The sequence below is a fragment of the Rhinoraja longicauda genome, chromosome 11 (genome assembly GCF_053455715.1).
Source record: "Rhinoraja longicauda isolate Sanriku21f chromosome 11, sRhiLon1.1, whole genome shotgun sequence".
In the NCBI taxonomy this organism is placed as follows: domain Eukaryota; kingdom Metazoa; phylum Chordata; class Chondrichthyes; order Rajiformes; family Arhynchobatidae; genus Rhinoraja; species Rhinoraja longicauda.
The window spans coordinates 52,303,097-52,320,241 of NC_135963.1; the positions used below are offsets into that span (position 1 = coordinate 52,303,097).

Sequence of the window (17,145 nt, forward strand, 5' to 3'; positions counted from 1 at the left end):
AGTCCGAGGGTCTCCAATGAGTTAGATGGGAGGTCAGGGCTACTCTCTAGTCAGTGATAGGATGGTTCAATTGCCTGATGATAGCTGGGAAGAAACTGTCCCTGAAACAGGAGGTGAGCGTTTTCTCTCGGTACTTCTGTTCCTCTTGCCTGAAGGGAGACAGGAGAAGAGGGTGTGTTCGGGGTGAGACTGGTCCTTGGTTATGTTGGTGGCCTTGCTGAAGCATTGTGAAGGAGGTTGGTTTGCGTGATGGTCTGGGCTACGTCCACAAATCTCTGAGGTTCATATAACCCCATTTGGACATAATACTTCATTGAGTCTCTCTTGCCAAAGTGTCGCGTTTGCTAAACGTACATCGTGCCCGCAAATGAACCGTTGAACCATCAGAGCCGCGACGAACTGCAGACGCTGGAATCTTGAACAAAACATAAAGTGCCATGGGAACAATAGACAATAGACAATAGACAATAGGTGCAGGAGTAGGCCATTCGGCCCTTCGAGCCAGCACCGCCATTCAATGTGATCATGGCTGATCATTCTCAATCAACGGGTCAGCGGGTCAGGCAGCATCTGTGGAGGGAATGGACTGCCGATATTCCAGTTTGGGGAAGGGTCGCAACCTGAAACATCGCTTCTCACTTCCCTCCCCAGATGCTGCCCGACCTGCTGAATTCCTCCACAAAATGCTGGAGTAACTCAGCAGGTCGCAGCATCTCGGGAGAGAAGGAATGGGTGACGTTTCGGGTCGAGACCCTTCTTCAGACTGATGTCAGGGGGGCGGGACAAAGGAAGGATATAGGTGGAGACAGGAAGAAAGAGGGAGATCTGGGAAGGAGGAGTGGAAGAGAGGGACAGAGGAACTATCTAAAGTTGGAGAAGTCGATGTTCATACCACTGGGCTGCAAGCTGCCCAGGCAAACTATGAGGTGCTGTTCCTCCAATTTCCGGTGGGCCTCACTATGGCACTGGAGGAGGCCCATGGCAGAAAGGTCAGACTGGGAATGGGAGGGGGAGTTGAAGTGCTCGGCCACCGGGAGACCAGTTTGGCCAACGCGGACTGAGCGCAGGTGTTGATCAAAGCGATCGCCGAGCCTGCGCTTGGTTTCGCCGATGTAAATAAGTTGACATCTAGAGCAGCGGATGCTCCGGCACTTTGTGTTTTGTTAAATTACCCTGTCATTCTGGTGCACCGGGCAACATTTTTCCTGCAAAATAGCTTTTCAAAAGTTTTTTTTTAAAGTCTGAAGAAGGCTCTCAGCCCGAAATGTCACCTATCCATGTCCTCCAGAGGTGTAGCCTGACCTGCTGAGTTACTCCAGCACTTTGTGTCCTTTTATATAAGAATTGGTGTTTACTGGGGGTACACCTCCAGATTCAGGGACAGTTTCTTCCCAGCTGTTATCCGGCCACTGAACCATCCTACCATCATGCAGAGAGTGATCCTGACCTCCCACCCACCTCATTGGAGATACTCAGACTATCTTTATTCGTAATTGTACTGTACCTTATCTTGCACTAAACATCATTCCCTTTATCGTGGATCTGTACACTGTGGACGGCTCGATTGTAATCATGTATAGTTTTACCACTGACTGGATAGCACTCAACAAAAAGTTTTTCACTGGACCACGGTACTCGTGACAATAAACTAAACTAAAACTAAACGAATATTTTAAAACTTTGTCGTGACTTTAGGATGTCCCCAGTGCTTGACAGTGGAAGAATTACGATTTGTTCTGCTTTGCGTTATATTAATGTTTGTTTATCTCTGGGGTTTTTTCCTGCCAAATCTCTCAGTCGTGAAACTGGGTTGTTCCTGCAGCACCTGCAGTGACTGCACTTCAGAATAATTGGATGCAAAGCCCTTCGAGATGTTCCAGAATGTGATCTAATTCCTTGGCGATGTGACATTGAGTGGTAGCTTCGCCGTTTGTTGGCATGGACGGAGCAGAGCGCTCAGCTTTCCGTGTTTGTAAAGCAGCCGGTGAAACTCTGGACAATTGTTCAGAGCTTGTGAGGAGACTTGACGGTATATAAAAATGTGAAAGGCATAAATAGGGCAGAGAGTCAGAACCTTCTTCCCCAAGATGGAAATATCCAACACAAGAGGGCACAGCTTTAAGGTGGGGGGGAGGGTTTAACACAGAGAGTGATGGGGGCCTGGAACGTGCTTCCAGGGGTGAAACATAGAAATATAGAAAATAGGTGCAGGGGGAGGTCATTTGGCCCTTCGAGCCAGCACCGCCATTCATTGTGATCATGGCTGATCATCCACAATCAGTAACCTGTGCCTGCGTTCTCCCCATATCCCTTGATTCCCCTAGAGCACTATCTAACTCTCTTCTAAATTCATCCAGTGAATTGGCCTCCACTGCCTTCTGTGGCAGAGAATTCCACAAATTCACAACTCTTCTGGGTGAAAAGGTTTCTTCTCACCTCAGTTTTAAATGGCCTCCCCTTTATTCTTAGACCGTGTCTCCTGGTTCTGGACTCCCCCAACACTGGGAACATTTTTCCTGCATCTAGCTTGTCTCGTCCTTTTATAATTGTATACATCTCTGTAAGACCCCCCTCTCATCCTTCTAAACTCCAGTGAATCCAAGCCTAGTCTTTCCAATCTTTCCTCGTATGACAGTCCCTCCATCCCAGGGATTAACCTCGTGAACCTACGCTGCACTGCCTCAATAATAAAAAACATATAAAATTCTTAAGGGGTTGGAGAGGCTAGATGCGGGAAGATTGTTCCCGATGTTGGGGAAGTCCAGAACCAGGGGTCACAGCTTAAGGATAAGGGGGAAGTCTTTTAGGACCGAGATGAGAAAACATTTCTTCACACAGAGAGTGGTGAATCTGTGGAATTCTCTGCCACAGAGGGTAGTTGAGGCCAGTTCAATGGCTATATTTAAGAGGGAGTTAGATGTGGCCCTTGTGGCTAAAGGGATCAGGGGATATGGAGAGAAGGCAGGTACAGGATACTGAGTTGGATGATCAGCCATGATCATATTGAATGGCGGTGCAGGCTCGAAGGGCCGAATGGCCTACTCCTGCACCTATTTTCTATGTTTCTATGTTTCAATAGCAAGGACGTCCTTCCTCAAATTAGGAATATGCAATCAAATACAATAGTGGCATTGAAGGGGCTTTTAGATAGGCACACGGGTGGGAAGTGCAGGGAATGGAGGGATGTGGATCAAGTACAGGCAGATGACATCAGATTAACGGCATCATGTTCAGCACAAACATTGTGGGCCGAAGGGCCCTTTCCTGTGCTGTAGTGTTCTATGCACTCTGCTTGTGTGCCAAAAACATACACATTTTGATTGTTGAACATCCATATGCATTTGCATTTATTTTACTTTATAGAAAAAAATCATATATATGTATACAAGTAGCCATAACTTTGACAGAATATTCAATACTATTTGAAGGTACGGTTGTTTACTGGACATTTGCACTTTACAATTTGGTGCCTATCCTACTCCACATTTATGGGCATTGAAATAAAACTGAGATTGCTGCAATTAACGAAGTCTATTAAACTGTCAACAGCAGCCGTTATAGTTCTTGGGTTGATAGAAGTGGCCAAAGTTTATTTGCAGTCTTTTTAGCTTTTGGTCAGAGTTATTCTAGCACCAGTTTTGAAGGTGATGCACTTCCCTAGAGCTATCCTCCACTGACATAGGCCAATCGTCTCTGTGTATCAAAGATTCCATTCCAGGAGATAAAAAGGGCTTGCGTCAAATTACCGCAATGGATCACGTCTTTACGTGGAAGGAATTCAACATAACCACTTTCTTAGCCTAACGTCCTAATGTGGCGTCTAGGAAATGGCTGAAGGAGGGTCTCGACCCGAAACGTCACTTCTTCCTTTACTCCAGAGATTTTGTCTGACCCGCTAAGTTACTCCAGCTTTTGCGTCTATCTTCGGTTTAAACCAGGTCCTTCCTGCAAATTTCGTCTACGGGATGGTGTTGCCACTGAATGTGTGCATCGCAAGCAACCATGAGAACAATATGTTGTGAATGCAGACATGAGTAGAAATGAACTGCAGATGGTGGTAAATACACAAAGATAGACACAAAGTGCTGGAGTAACTCAGCGGGTCAGTCAGCATCTCTGGAGAAAGAAGGATGGGGAACGTTCTTCAGTCTGGAGTGGCACACGTTCCTTTCTGTCGAGAGCCTTAACTGTGTCTGATGCCTCTTCTGCTAGATGTTTGATCAATCCATGCATGAGTCTAAACTTGATGCGATTTGGTTTCAGAGTGGCTGTGCACTCAATGTACTGGAGTGAGAGTTTAAAACTAAGGATTTTTATTCTCTTCTATCGGAGAAATATCCTTTGATTGGAAAACGTGTTCGGGAAGCCAGACCCAGCAAGTGGAGCCTTCGATGTTGTTTGTTACAAGATCATCTTCACCTCTCCTGGGCTGAGGTTTATTAGTTCATAAGTTCGAGGAGCAGAATTAGGCCATTCAGCCCATCTGAAGAAGGGTCTCGACCCGAAACGTCACCCATTCCTTCTCTCCAGAGATGCTGCCTGACCCGTTGAGTTACTCCAGCATTTTGTGATACCTTCGATATGTACCAGCATCTGCAGTTATTTTCCAACACATTCAGCCCATCAAGTCTACTCCGCCATTCAATCATGGCTGATCTATCTTTCTCTCCAAACCCTATTCTCCTACTTTCTCCCAATAACCCTTGACACCTGTGCTAACCAAGAATCTGTCAATCCCCACCTTAAAAATATCAATTGATTCATCACCCTTTGACTAAAGAAATTCCTTCTTATCCCCTTTCTAAAGATACATCCTTTAATTCTGTAGCTCTGACCTCTGGTCCTAGACTCTCCCACCAGTGGAAGCATCCTCCACATCCACTCCTTCCAGCCCTTTCATTATTCGGTACATTTCAATGACCTTTCTGTCATGGGCCTCCTCCAGTGCCATAGTGAGGCCCACCGGAAATTAGAGTAACAGCACCTCATATTTCGCCTGGGCAGTTTGCAGCCCAGTGGTATGAACATCGACTTCTCCAACTTTAGATAGTTCCTCTGTCCCTCCCTTCCCCTCCTCCTTCCCAGATCTCCCTCTATCTTCCTGTCTCCACCTATATCCTTCCTTTGTCCCGCCCCCCTGACATCAGTCTGAAGAAGGGTCTCGACCCGAAACGTCACCCATTCCTTCTCTCCCGAGATGCTGCCTGACCTGCTGAGTTACTCCAGCATTTTGTGAATAAATACCTTTGATTTGTACCAGCATCTGCAGCTATTTTCTTATACCCCCCCATCCTTCTAAACTCCAGCGAGTACAGGCCCAGTGCCTTCAAACGCTCACCGTATGATTTCCACAAAGATGACCATTCACGGGAGATTGAACCATCTGGGTCTTTGTCGTGAATGCACACTGACAGAATAACACTCGCGTCAGCTACAGGTGTTGAGAGGCTTGTCACACCACGCAGAATGAAATCTCTTTCAAAGAATAAATCATGGCAAAGTACTAAGGTTTGAACTAATCGTGCAAATGTACTGAGGCAAACTCGTTTCACTCCTATTTCAGTAAATAATTGCACTGCTTAATCTAATTTATGGTGCTGGCAACGAGGACAGATTTTTTAATGGATTATTTGACAACAGATTGCTGTTGTGGGAGTTACGGAATCAGAGACTTGCACTTCATGGAAGGATACATGTTTGTACCTTGACGAAATAACTCGGCAACTGTGATATGAAAGATTAGTTAATGCCTTTAATATCAATCACGATGCAGTGTGAGGAAGTGTTCGCACTGTTTGCTCCTAATTTTGGTCAGTAGTACGTTTGCGTGGAAAGTTACTTTATAAATATGTATGTATGTCTTGGAACTTTTTCCACGTCTGTATTGTTCATTGCAGGAGGGCAGCTTGCAAATTGCTGTGTGCTGCCCTTTCAGTGTCAGTGCTTAGATTGCATTTGCAGTTTATAGAAACTGTTTTCCATTGTGTGCAACTTAATATTCATTTCTTTTTGGTAACAGGACATTTTCACTTTCCAGTTCAGTGCACATGCTTTCACTGACGGTCCCGTGTTTTTTTTTACTTGCATATGGTCGGAGTTTGCACCGACACTTGAAATATAGTCTCCCTCCCTGCTGCCTCTAATGACATACAGGATGTCTTGGGGCCTGTGCGTTCAAAGCCACAGTATGTGTCTGGCCTCGTAAAGTAACACCTTATTTTATTTCACAGAGTTGAGCGCCCACGTATAAATACTGAAGGTCAAGGTTGGTTTGAGAGAAAAGTGCACTCGACAGTGGAGATAGATTGTTAAATACACATTGTAATCCATGACAACCTTTCCCCGCTGCTAAGTGCAAAATAACGTCCTAATTCCAGAGAACCTTTGGGATTCCACTTTAGATGTTAGAGATAAAGGGTGAATGTCGGTGCCGACCAGCAATCAACCTCATGTGCAGGCACTGTCTTGCACAGTTGGGACAGATCACAATTTACAGAAGCTAATTAACCTACAAACATGCTCGTCTTTGGAATGTGGGTGGAAACCGGAGCGACCGGAGAAAACCCACGCGGTCACGCGGAGAACGTACAAAAATGCCCGTAGTCAGAATGGAACCCGGATCCCCGGCGCTGTAAGGCAGCAACTCTACTGCTGCACCACTAGGCAACCTGCAGTTGGATTTTGGATTGCCTGCCAAATCAGGACTATTTTTAGTGCAAAGGCTTCTATCTGTACCCAACTTCTTTCTTTAAATCTACAGCACATTTTATTTTGTGTTTATATGAGTGATTTTAAAGAAAAAAAGCAAAACGCCACCATTCTTCCTGGTGTTATTGTTATATTGGCTAGAAGTTGCTACCAGTGGGGGATTTGTAGAAACAAGGAACTGCAGGCGCTGGTTTACAGCAAAAATACACAAAGTACTGGAGTAACTCAGTAGGCCAGCCAGCATCTCTGGAGAGCATGGATAGGTGACGTTTTGAGTCAGGACCCTTCTTCTAATTTCGGATCAGAAGAAGGGTCCTGACCAGAAATGTCACCTATCCATCCATGTTCTCCGGAGATGCTGCCTGTCCCACTGAGTTACTCCAGCTCTTAGTGTCTTTTGTAACCAGTGTGGACCTGCCTTGTTGGCCACTATCCTTTGAGATAGGCGCAGACTTGGTTCTTCCAGAATCGGCCATGTTGGCACACGGCTAAGACCAGCCCGATTCGCCACAGTGGACCCCTGCATACCAAAAGCAGCTTGGCATTGTGTCGTGTCGGGGTGTGGAAGCAATGGACACCATCCTGCAGAGCAGAACAAACCTGACACAAAATCAGAGTGTTATGGAAGCAGCGAGCAGGCCAAGCAACATTGTTTGAGTCATAGAGTCATAAGGCGTGTAAACATGCCCTTCGGCCCAACTTGCCCACGCCGACCATCATGCCCTATCTACACTAGTCCCACCTGCCCGTGTTTGGCCCATATCCCACCAAACCTGTGCTACCCACATACCTGGCCACCTCTCTTTTAAAATATTGTTAGTGTACCTGCCTCAACGACCTCCTCTGGCAGCTCAATCCATATACCCACCATTCTTAGTGTTGAAAAAGGTGTCCCTCAGGTTCCTATTAAATTTCTTCCCTCTCATCAGAAACCTATGCCCTCTACATCTAGATTCCCCAACTCTGGTTAAAAGACTCTGTACATGTACCCTATCTATCCCCCTTATAGACTCTGTGTATACACCCTATCCATTCCCTCAGACTCTGTGTATACACCCTATCCATTCCCTCAGACTCTGTGTATACACCCTATCCATTCCCTCAGTCTGAGGAAGTGACTCGACCCAAAACATCACCTAATCCATTTCTCCAGAGATGCTGTCTGTCCCGCTGAGTTACTCCAGCTTTTTGTGTCTGTCTTCGATTTAAACTAGCATCTGTAGTTCCTTCCTACACATCCCTTATGGACTGTCCATACACCCTCTCCATCCCCCTCATAGACTGCCCACGCACCCTCTCCATCCCCCTCATAGACTGCCCACGCACCCTCTCCATCCTCCTCATAGACTGCCCACACACCCTCTCTCTCCATCCCCCTCATAGACTGCCCACACACCCTCTCCATCCCCCTCACGGGCTGCCCACACACCCTCTCCATCCCCCTCATAGACTGCCCCCACACCCTCTCTCCATCCCCCTCATAGACTGCCCACACACCCTCTCCATTCCCCTCACGGGCTGCCCATACACCCTCGCCATTCCCCTCAGGAGCAGTCAGAGTCCAGGGCCACCTCTTCCCTGGGCATCTTTGTATTTCCTGGTGCTTGCAGTAGGGACATCTTGTATATGTATGTGACAAATAAACTTGACTTGACGTGAATGTGGGAGCTCTGCGTGCCGATGCTGCCGTTTCCCGGTGGGTTCCTGGCCACTATCGGCAATCTCCATGTGGGTGTTGACGATTCCAGGCAGCGACTCAAAGTGTTCGGCATCACGGTGCTCTCCAACCCTCCCTCTCGCACTACCCCGACCACACACTCATTTCACTCCTGCCATCGGGAAGAAAGGATAGGAGCCTGAAAACTGTAACGTCCAGGGTCAGGAGCAGCTTCTTCCCGACAGCCTTCAGGCTATTCAACACTACAACCTCCAAATAACTCTGAGCTACATGGACACGGGGGCACTGGTTTTGGCTTTTTGCACTATTATTGTGTGTTTGTTTGTGTGTTTGTGTGTGTGTTTGTTTGTTTGTTTGTGTGTGTGTGTATTTACACACACGCACACTTAGATATACGCACATACACACTAAGATACACACACACACACACATATTTTATATATATATATATATATATATACACAAAATTCCTTACAAAACTTACAAAATTCTTAAGGGGTTGGACAGGCTAGATGCAGGAAGATTGTTCCCGATGTTGGGGAAGTCCTGAACAAGGGGTCACAGTTTAAGGATAAGGGGGAAGTCTTTTAAGACCGAAATGAGAACGTTTTTTTTCACCCAGAAGAGTGGTGAATCTGTGGAATTCTCTGTCACAGAAGGTAGTTGAGGCCAGTTCATTGGCTATATTTAAGAGAGAGTTAGATGTGGCCCTTGTGGCTAAAGGGATCAGGGGGTATGGAGAGAAGGCAGGTACGGGATACTGAGTTGGATGATCAGCCATGATCATATTGAATGGCGGTGCAGGCATGAAGGGCCGAATGGCCTACTCCTGCACCTACTTTCTATGTTTCTATGTTTCACACACACATATATGTGTCTGAGTATGTATATACACACACATCTATGTACTGAAACTATCGTTTGTTTGTTCCTGAACTCCAGCCAAAATGGTACATCACAGCGCGACAATTTTAGGCCCACCTTACTGGTGCAAATGGAAGAAGTTTAATTGAAATCGGTGTTATATTTTCAAAGTTATTCACATTTTAAAATTTAAATCTATCTCCGAGGGAGGGAGGAAGGGGGGGAGGGAGGGGAGGAGGGATAAGGGGGGTTGAGGGGGATGGAGGGGAGGGGGAAGGGGGGGGAGGGAGAGAGGGGAGGGAGGGAGGGGAGAGGGGGGAGGGGGGAGGAGAGGATGCTACACCAATGCAGGAGAGGTTAGGCCCCAATGGGTCCACTTGATCTAGTATAATATAAATGTGTATATATTGAGTTCTTTCTATTGTTCTCAGTGCACTATGCTTTACATATTGTGTTGTGCTGCTGCAAGTGAGAATGTCATTGTTCTGCTTGGGATGCATGACAATAAAACACTCTTTAACACGAAGTGCTTGATATTTCTGCTCCAACAGAGCAGCCCACAAACCCACAACAGAGCTTTGTTACCTTTTTTGTGCATCGGGCTGAAAATTCGTACTTTTGTAATTAAATCAACTTTGCTCAGAAATGAAACGACAAACGGTTCTTTGTTTCAGCGATATACTTGAGACAACTCGAATGGAAGTTGCTAATTACGAAAAAAAAGTTGTGCCGTGATTAGAAATTTGGAAATGCTGCTCAGTAATGCTTGGAATATTGCTTCGATATTTGCCTGAAAAGTTGAAATGGCTCCTGTTTTAATATTAATGTTCTCTGACTGTGCTCGGCTTTAATCCCTCACAGTTGATTAATACTGTCTGTCAATTATTTACAGACCCCGTGCTTGCCTGGAAATTCCCAGAGGACTTCGGAGACCAGGTTTGAACATGATTAACTTTTTCATAATGTAATAGTTTTTTTTCCCAGGTAGCTATGACAAGGCAGAGATGAATGAAGTCACTGAGCAGATCTTTCAGATGTAACCTGAAGCAATTACAACGTGCAGGGTGGCACGGTGGCGCAGCGGTAGAGTTGCTGCCTTGCAGCGCCAGAGACCCGGGTTCAATCCTGACTACGGGGGCCGTCTGTACGGAGTTTGTACGTTCTCCCCGTGACCGAGTGGGTTTTCTCCAAGATCTTCGGTTTCCTCCCGCACTCCAAAGACATGCGGGTTTGTAGGTAAATTGGCTTGGTATAAATGTAGATTGAAAATTGTCCCGAGTGTGTGTAGGGTACTGTTAATGTGTGGGGATCGCTGGTCGGACTCGGTGGGCCAAAGGGTCTGTTACCGCACTGTATAACTAAACTAAACCTCCGGCAATGTTTTACAGAAAGCGAAAATGTCTTGCTTGATTAATGATAGGGGCCTTGTTTTAATATTGATTTCATTACTTTATGCTACGGCTCTTTACTCACATGCCGTAATTTCTTTCCAAGCATCCTTGCGTCCACTTAGTCGGGATTTTAGTAGATGGACAAGTAAAGGAAATCATAAGGGACATGGCAATATTATTCATTCATTCCCATTGAAATACTTTTTTTCAATGCAAAACCTAAAATGGTGATCACATCAGGCCTGTTCTATTGACTGGTGATGTCAGAATAGAAATGGAAAGAGATTCCTCAGCCTCTTTACATAGAAACATAGAAAATAGGTGCAGGAGTACGCCATTCGGCCCTTCGAGCCTGCACCGCCATTCAATATGATCATGGCTGATCATCCAGCTCAGTAACCTGTACCTGCCTTCTCTCCATACCCCCTGATCCCTTTAGCCACAAGGGCCACATCTAACTCCCTCTTAAATATAGCCAATGAACTGGCCTCAACTACCTTCTGTGGCAGAGAATTCCACAGACTCACCACTCTCTGTGTGAAGAAATGTTTTCTCATCTCGGTCCTAAAAGACTTCCCCCTTATCCTTAAGCTGTGACCCCTGGTTCTGGACTTCCCCAACATCGGGAACAATCTTCCTGCATCTAGCCTCTCCAACCCCATAAGAATTTTATATGTTTCTATAAGATCCCCCCTCAGTCTTCTAAATTCCAGCGAGTACAAGCCCAGTCTATCCAGTCTTTCTTCATATGAAAGTCCTGCCATCCCAGGGATCAATCTGGTGAACCTTCTCTGTACTCCCTCTAAGGCAAGAATGTCTTTCCTCAGATTAGGAGACCAAAACTGTACTTCTACTTTAGAGATACAGCGGGGAGACAGGCTCTTTAGCCTACCGAGTCCGCGCCAAATCACCCCGTACACTGGCACTATCCTACACACCAGGGACAATTTAACAATTCTTACCAAAGCCGATGAACCAGCAAACCTGTAAGTCTTTGGAGTGTGGAGAGAAACCGGAGTGCATGGAGAAAACCCATGGGGTCATAGGGAGAACGTACAAACTCCTTACAGAAGCACCCATGGTCAGGATCGAACCTGGGTCCCTGTCTCTGTAAGGCACTAACTCTACCGCTGCGCCACTGTGCCGCCAAAAGACCCTCGTGAGCCTGTCCCACCATTTGGTTACATCGTACGCCAACCCAGTGCTTTATATTGTAGCCATGAAGGTCCCGGTATGCTTATAACAGCTACCCGCTGCCATAAGCAATCTCGTCTTTAACGTATTGAAAAGCACCGGAATGCCTTGCGGCCACAAAGCAAGCACTGAGTGGATCAATACCTTTACTCCATTTCCACCTGTCCACATCATCTTCATCCCCCTGAATACCCCCATCCAACTATAAGATATCTCGGAGTGAGGCCGCACGCAAACTGGAGGAACAGCACCTCCTATTGGTAGTTTCCAACCCAATGGTGTGAACGTTGAATTCTCCAATTTTACCTAACAAACCTCAAAACCCCAGCCCCCCCCCCCTGTCCCCTCACACCTTCCTCCTCCCACCCCCCTCTGTACCCTGCGCATCACTACCTTTCTCCGGCTTCACGATTCACACTTCTTATCTCACACCTTTTGTCTCACAACGTGCTGGAGTAACTCAGCGGGTCGCGAGCATCCTTGGAGAACATGGATCGGTGACGTTTCAGGTGGAGACCCTTCATTATTAGACTGATTATCATTTCATCTCTGGCCTATGTCCAACCGTCTCCCTATCAAAAACCACCCTCATCGATATCCACCTGTCACTCATCCCACTTTGTCCTGCCCCCTCCAGCTTTCTCCCCTCCACCCCCCCCCCCCCCCCCCCCCCCACACACAACACAACACAATCGGTCTGAAGAAGGGTCCCAAGGATGAGAGGAGATCTTATCGAAACGTATAAGATTATTAAGGGGTTGGACACGTTAGAGGCAGGATACATGTTCCCAATGTTGGGGGAGTCCAGAACAAGGGGCCACAGTTTAAGAATAAGGGGTAGTCCATTTAGAACTGAGATGAGGAAAAACCTTTTCAGTCAGAGAGTTGTAAATCTGTGGAATTCACTGCCTCAGAAGGCAGTGGAGGCCAATTCTCTGAATGCATTCAAGAGAGAGCTAGATAGAGCTCTTAAGGATAGCGGAGTCAGGGGATATGGGGAGAAGGCAGGAACGGGGTACTGATTGAGAATGATCAGCCATGATCACATTGAATGGCGGTGCTGGCTCGAAGGGCCGAATGGCCTCCTCCTGCACCTATTGTCTATTGTCTAACCTGAAACATCACTTTTCCACGTTCTCCAGAGATGCTGCCTGACCCGTTGAGTTGCTCCAGCACTTTGTGCCTTTTTCCTTAAAAAACCCCATCTCAGGTTTGACATTTCCGATTGACTAAATCTTGACTACCCTGTGGGAAAGCTCCCATACTTTAGTAGAAGGGCGGTCGGGATTCTGCGCAAGGTCAACTTCGGCGTACTTGGATCTGATCCAGAGTGAGCTTTGTATCTTTGTCAGCACCATGGGTGGCTGCTATTTGTATACATTACGTACGGAAGCGAAGAATCTCACTGTACCTCGTCACATGTGGCAGTAAAGTATTCCTATTCCTTCCTCTTCCGACATTCGTGATATTCGTTTGTGATCGTGCCTTGGTGCCAGGATACAAGTTGATGTTGTGGCTCCCGAGTCGTATATATCCTGCGCTTCTTTCATCACAGAGATTTATGAACCCGATAGATTTTTCCCCTGCAATTTATAAGTTCCATGGTCGTCACCATTGATTTATTTTCTCGACTGCGGCGTTATTTGATGAAATAACTGAGAATTTGCAAGCGGCGGTGGTGGAATTTGAGCGGCTGTGCTCCGAGATTTTGGGTGCCGAACATTCCTGGGCATCCAGGAGGTTTTAACAACAGAGGTGATTGCGAAGACGAGAAAAGTGAAAACATAACTAAAGTTGCACTTGTTCGGCTATCAACAACTGAAGGCAAAGTGGCATGGTTAAATGCCTCAAGTCCATTTCCTATCAATGCAGATCTGATATAACCACCATTCTACACTGCGATACTGAGAGTATTTTGGAGAATATAACTAATTTAAAATCTTGAAATTCAATTCGGTTTAAACGACAAACCTGCATTTCTTTGGAGCGTGGGAGGGAACTGGAGCACCTGACAAAAACCCATGCAGTCACGGGGAGAACGTACAAACTCCATACGGACACCACCCATAGTAGGGATCGAACCCAGGTCTCTGGCCATGTGAGGCAGCAACTCTACCGCAACGCCACTGTGCCGCCCAAAATGCTGGTTAGTATGCAAAAGGACGCAAAGTGCTGGAGTAACTCAGCGGGTCAGGCAGCATCACTGGAGAACATGAATAGGTGACGTTTCACAGAGTGCTGGAGTAACTCAGCGGGTCAGGCAGCATCTCTGGAGAACATGGATTGGTGACGTTTCACAGAGTGCTGGAGTAACTCAGCGGGTCAGGCAGCGTCTGTGGAGAACATGGATAGGTGACGTTTCGGTTTGGGACCCTTCTTTCCCACCATGCACCACATTGTGCTAATGTCCATGCTCTCCATGATCATGTAAGTGGCACTTTTAATTCACCAACCTGACCCATCACATAGCAAGGCACCACACGCGAGTCTAAGGAAGGATTCTGACCCAAAACGTCACCTATTCATGTTGTCCAGAGATGCTGCCTGACCCGCTGAATTACTCCAGCACTTTCTGTATATTTTGTGAACCAGCCTCTGCAGTTCCATGTTTCTACATCACAGAGCAAAATGGTTTCCTTAAAATGTAACAAAGATAAAACTTGAACGGTTAATGAAGCTGGATTGTAGACCAAAGCTTTTGGTGATGAATAAGACTCGTCTTATTATTTAAATAAAAATTGGCATTTGATTAGTAAATGACAACACGTGCTATATTCATCGCTACCCACATCTCAAAGATCCACTGGCTTTCTGTGCTTGTAAGGTTATTTTTGAAAAATGGTTTCGAAAACAACATTCCCTACATCAGGTTATTACAAAGCATTTTACAGCCAATTCTAGACTTTTGAAGAGTAACCATTAATGAGCTTACGTAGATAGAGTGAGGTGAGAAACTTTGAGGGACAGTGAGCCCTGTCTCTCCCCTGCCTCTCCCTCTCTCTCTCTCTTCCCGTCTCTCTCCCCTGTCTTTCTCTCCCCCATTTCTCCCTCCCCGTCTCTCTCTCCCCGTCTCTCTCTCTCCCCGTCTCTCTCTCCCCGTCTCTCTCTCTCCCCCATTTCTCCCTCCCCGTCTCTCTCTCCCCGTCTCTCTCTCCCCGTCTCTCTCTCTCCCTGCGTCTCCCCCGTCTCCCACTCTCCCCCGTCTCCCCCTCTCTCCCCGTCTCCCCCTCTCTCCCCGTCTCCCTCTCTCTCCCCCGTCCCCTCTCTCCCCGTCTCCCTCTCTCCCCGTCTCTCTCTCTCCCCTGTCCCTCTCTCCCCCATCTCTCTCTCTCTCCCCCGTCTCTCTCCCCCCCCTCCCGTCTCTCTCCCCCCCAACCCCTTCCCGTCTCTCTCTCTCTCCCCCCCCCCCCGTCTCCCTCCCCCTGAGAACAGTCCTGAACTACTAGCGACCTCGTTGGAGACCCTCGGATTATCTTTGATCGGACTTCACTGGCTTTATCTTGTACAAAATGTTATTCACATTATTCCCCTTATCGTGTATCTGCACACTGTAAATTGTTCGATTGTAATCATGTATTGTCTTTCCGCTGACTGGTTGGCACGCAACAAAAGCTTTTCACTGCATATTGTCACACATGACAATAAACTAAACTAAACACCTCTCGCTCCCACCCTGCCCCCTCATTTTCAGAGATTGGACTTGGCATTGATTGGAATACACTGTGAAGTTTCCCAGCTCCGTAGCAGAAAGTCCAAAGTCCGAGCTGCCGCTGTTGTGCAGTGGTTTGTAATTGGGAAAGAGTCCTGTATGATTCTAAATTGTACGGTGGGGCATCTCAAAGGTTTGATTGCCTCTTGGAATCAAAACATCATCTCACCAGCTCCTCCCATTGCGGTCTGGATTTTGTGTTTAGTTTGGTGATACACCGTGGAAACAGGCGCTTTGGCCAACCGAGCCCACACCGACCAACAAGCCTATCCTACACGGGAACCCGGGTCTCTGGCGCTTCGGCCCACCGAGTCCATGCTGGCCGGCGATCCCCACACACTAACACTATCCCACACACACGAGAGACACCAAGCCAATTAACCTACAAACCTGCACGTCGTAGGAATGTGGAAGGAAACCGGGGCACCAGGAGAAAACCGACGCGGTCACAGGGAGAACGTACAAACTCCGTACAGACAGCCCCGTAGTCAGGATGGAACCCGGGTCTCTGGCGCTGTAAGGCAGCAACTCTACCGCTACGCCACCGTCCCGCCCTATGTCTTTGAACAGTCCGTTTTGGCCTTGTATATCTGTGAGCTCAACTCTCTGTGTATCAGTACACATCAAGGTACTCTGGTGAAAAAAAAACTGCTGGAAAATCTAGATATCCTAGACTTGTTGCCTTACAGCGCCAGAGACCCGGGTTCCTGTGTAGGACAGTGTACAGGGTGCTCGTTGGTCGGTGCAGGCTTGGTGGGCTGTAAGGCCTGTTTCCGCACTGTATCTCCAAACTAAACTAAACTAAACTGGTGAGCTGGAGTTTGAAGAAGAGTCCCGACATGAAACATCCTCTGTCCATTCCTCCCGGAGATGCTGCCTGACCCGCTGAGTTAGTCCAGCACTTTAGTGTCTTTTGCTGGAAGAATTCGGAGAGTCGAGCAGCATCTGTGGAGGCAGAAACTCCATCCGTATTCTTCACCGATGCTGCTTGACCTGCTGAGTTCCTCCAGCAATTTATTTTGACCACCAGGTTCCAGAACCGGAGGTGGCTTGTGTTTCCAGGGATGTTCTTATGCTCAAACATTCAACGGTTCAAAGGTATTTTATTGCCACATGCGCAGTGAAATTATTTTCTTACACACAGTCCAGTAGATTATTGCCGTACCTAAACAAATCCCCGGTTGGCAGAGTGTGCAGAAATAGTCCACTGAGCCCACATGCAAGAGGCGCCAGGTTTTGGTGCCATTTTCAAAGTCCAGTCCGTGCTCCAGGTGTAATGAGCATTGCCCGGTCCAAGCAGGTGTATGATCTTGTCAGTGTCATACAGTGCCCTCCATAACGTTTGGGACAAACACCCATCATTTATTTATTTGCCTCTGTACTCCACAATTTGAGATTTGTAATAGAAAAAAAAAATCACAGTCCACATTGTCAGATTTTACTAAAAGCCATTTTTATACATTTTGGTTTCACCATGTAGAAATTACAGCTGTGTTTATACATAGTTCCCCCCATTTCAGGGCACCATAATGTTTGGGACACATGGCTTCACAGTTTTTTGCAATTGCTCAGGTGTGTTTAAATGCCTCCTTAATGCAGGT

The 17,145-nt window shown here is 47.0% G+C and overlaps 1 protein-coding gene across 2 annotated transcripts in view; it reads left to right on the forward strand.

The window, feature by feature from the left end:
- Positions 1-17,145, forward strand: part of dennd1b (DENN/MADD domain containing 1B) — a 292,862-nt gene that overhangs the window by 76,246 nt on the left and 199,471 nt on the right. For both annotated transcript variants that reach the window (XM_078407728.1, XM_078407727.1), the window contains exon 3: positions 10,143-10,186. In XM_078407728.1, the coding sequence (XP_078263854.1) occupies positions 10,143-10,186 (44 nt within the window). The remainder of the gene's footprint in view (positions 1-10,142; positions 10,187-17,145) is intronic.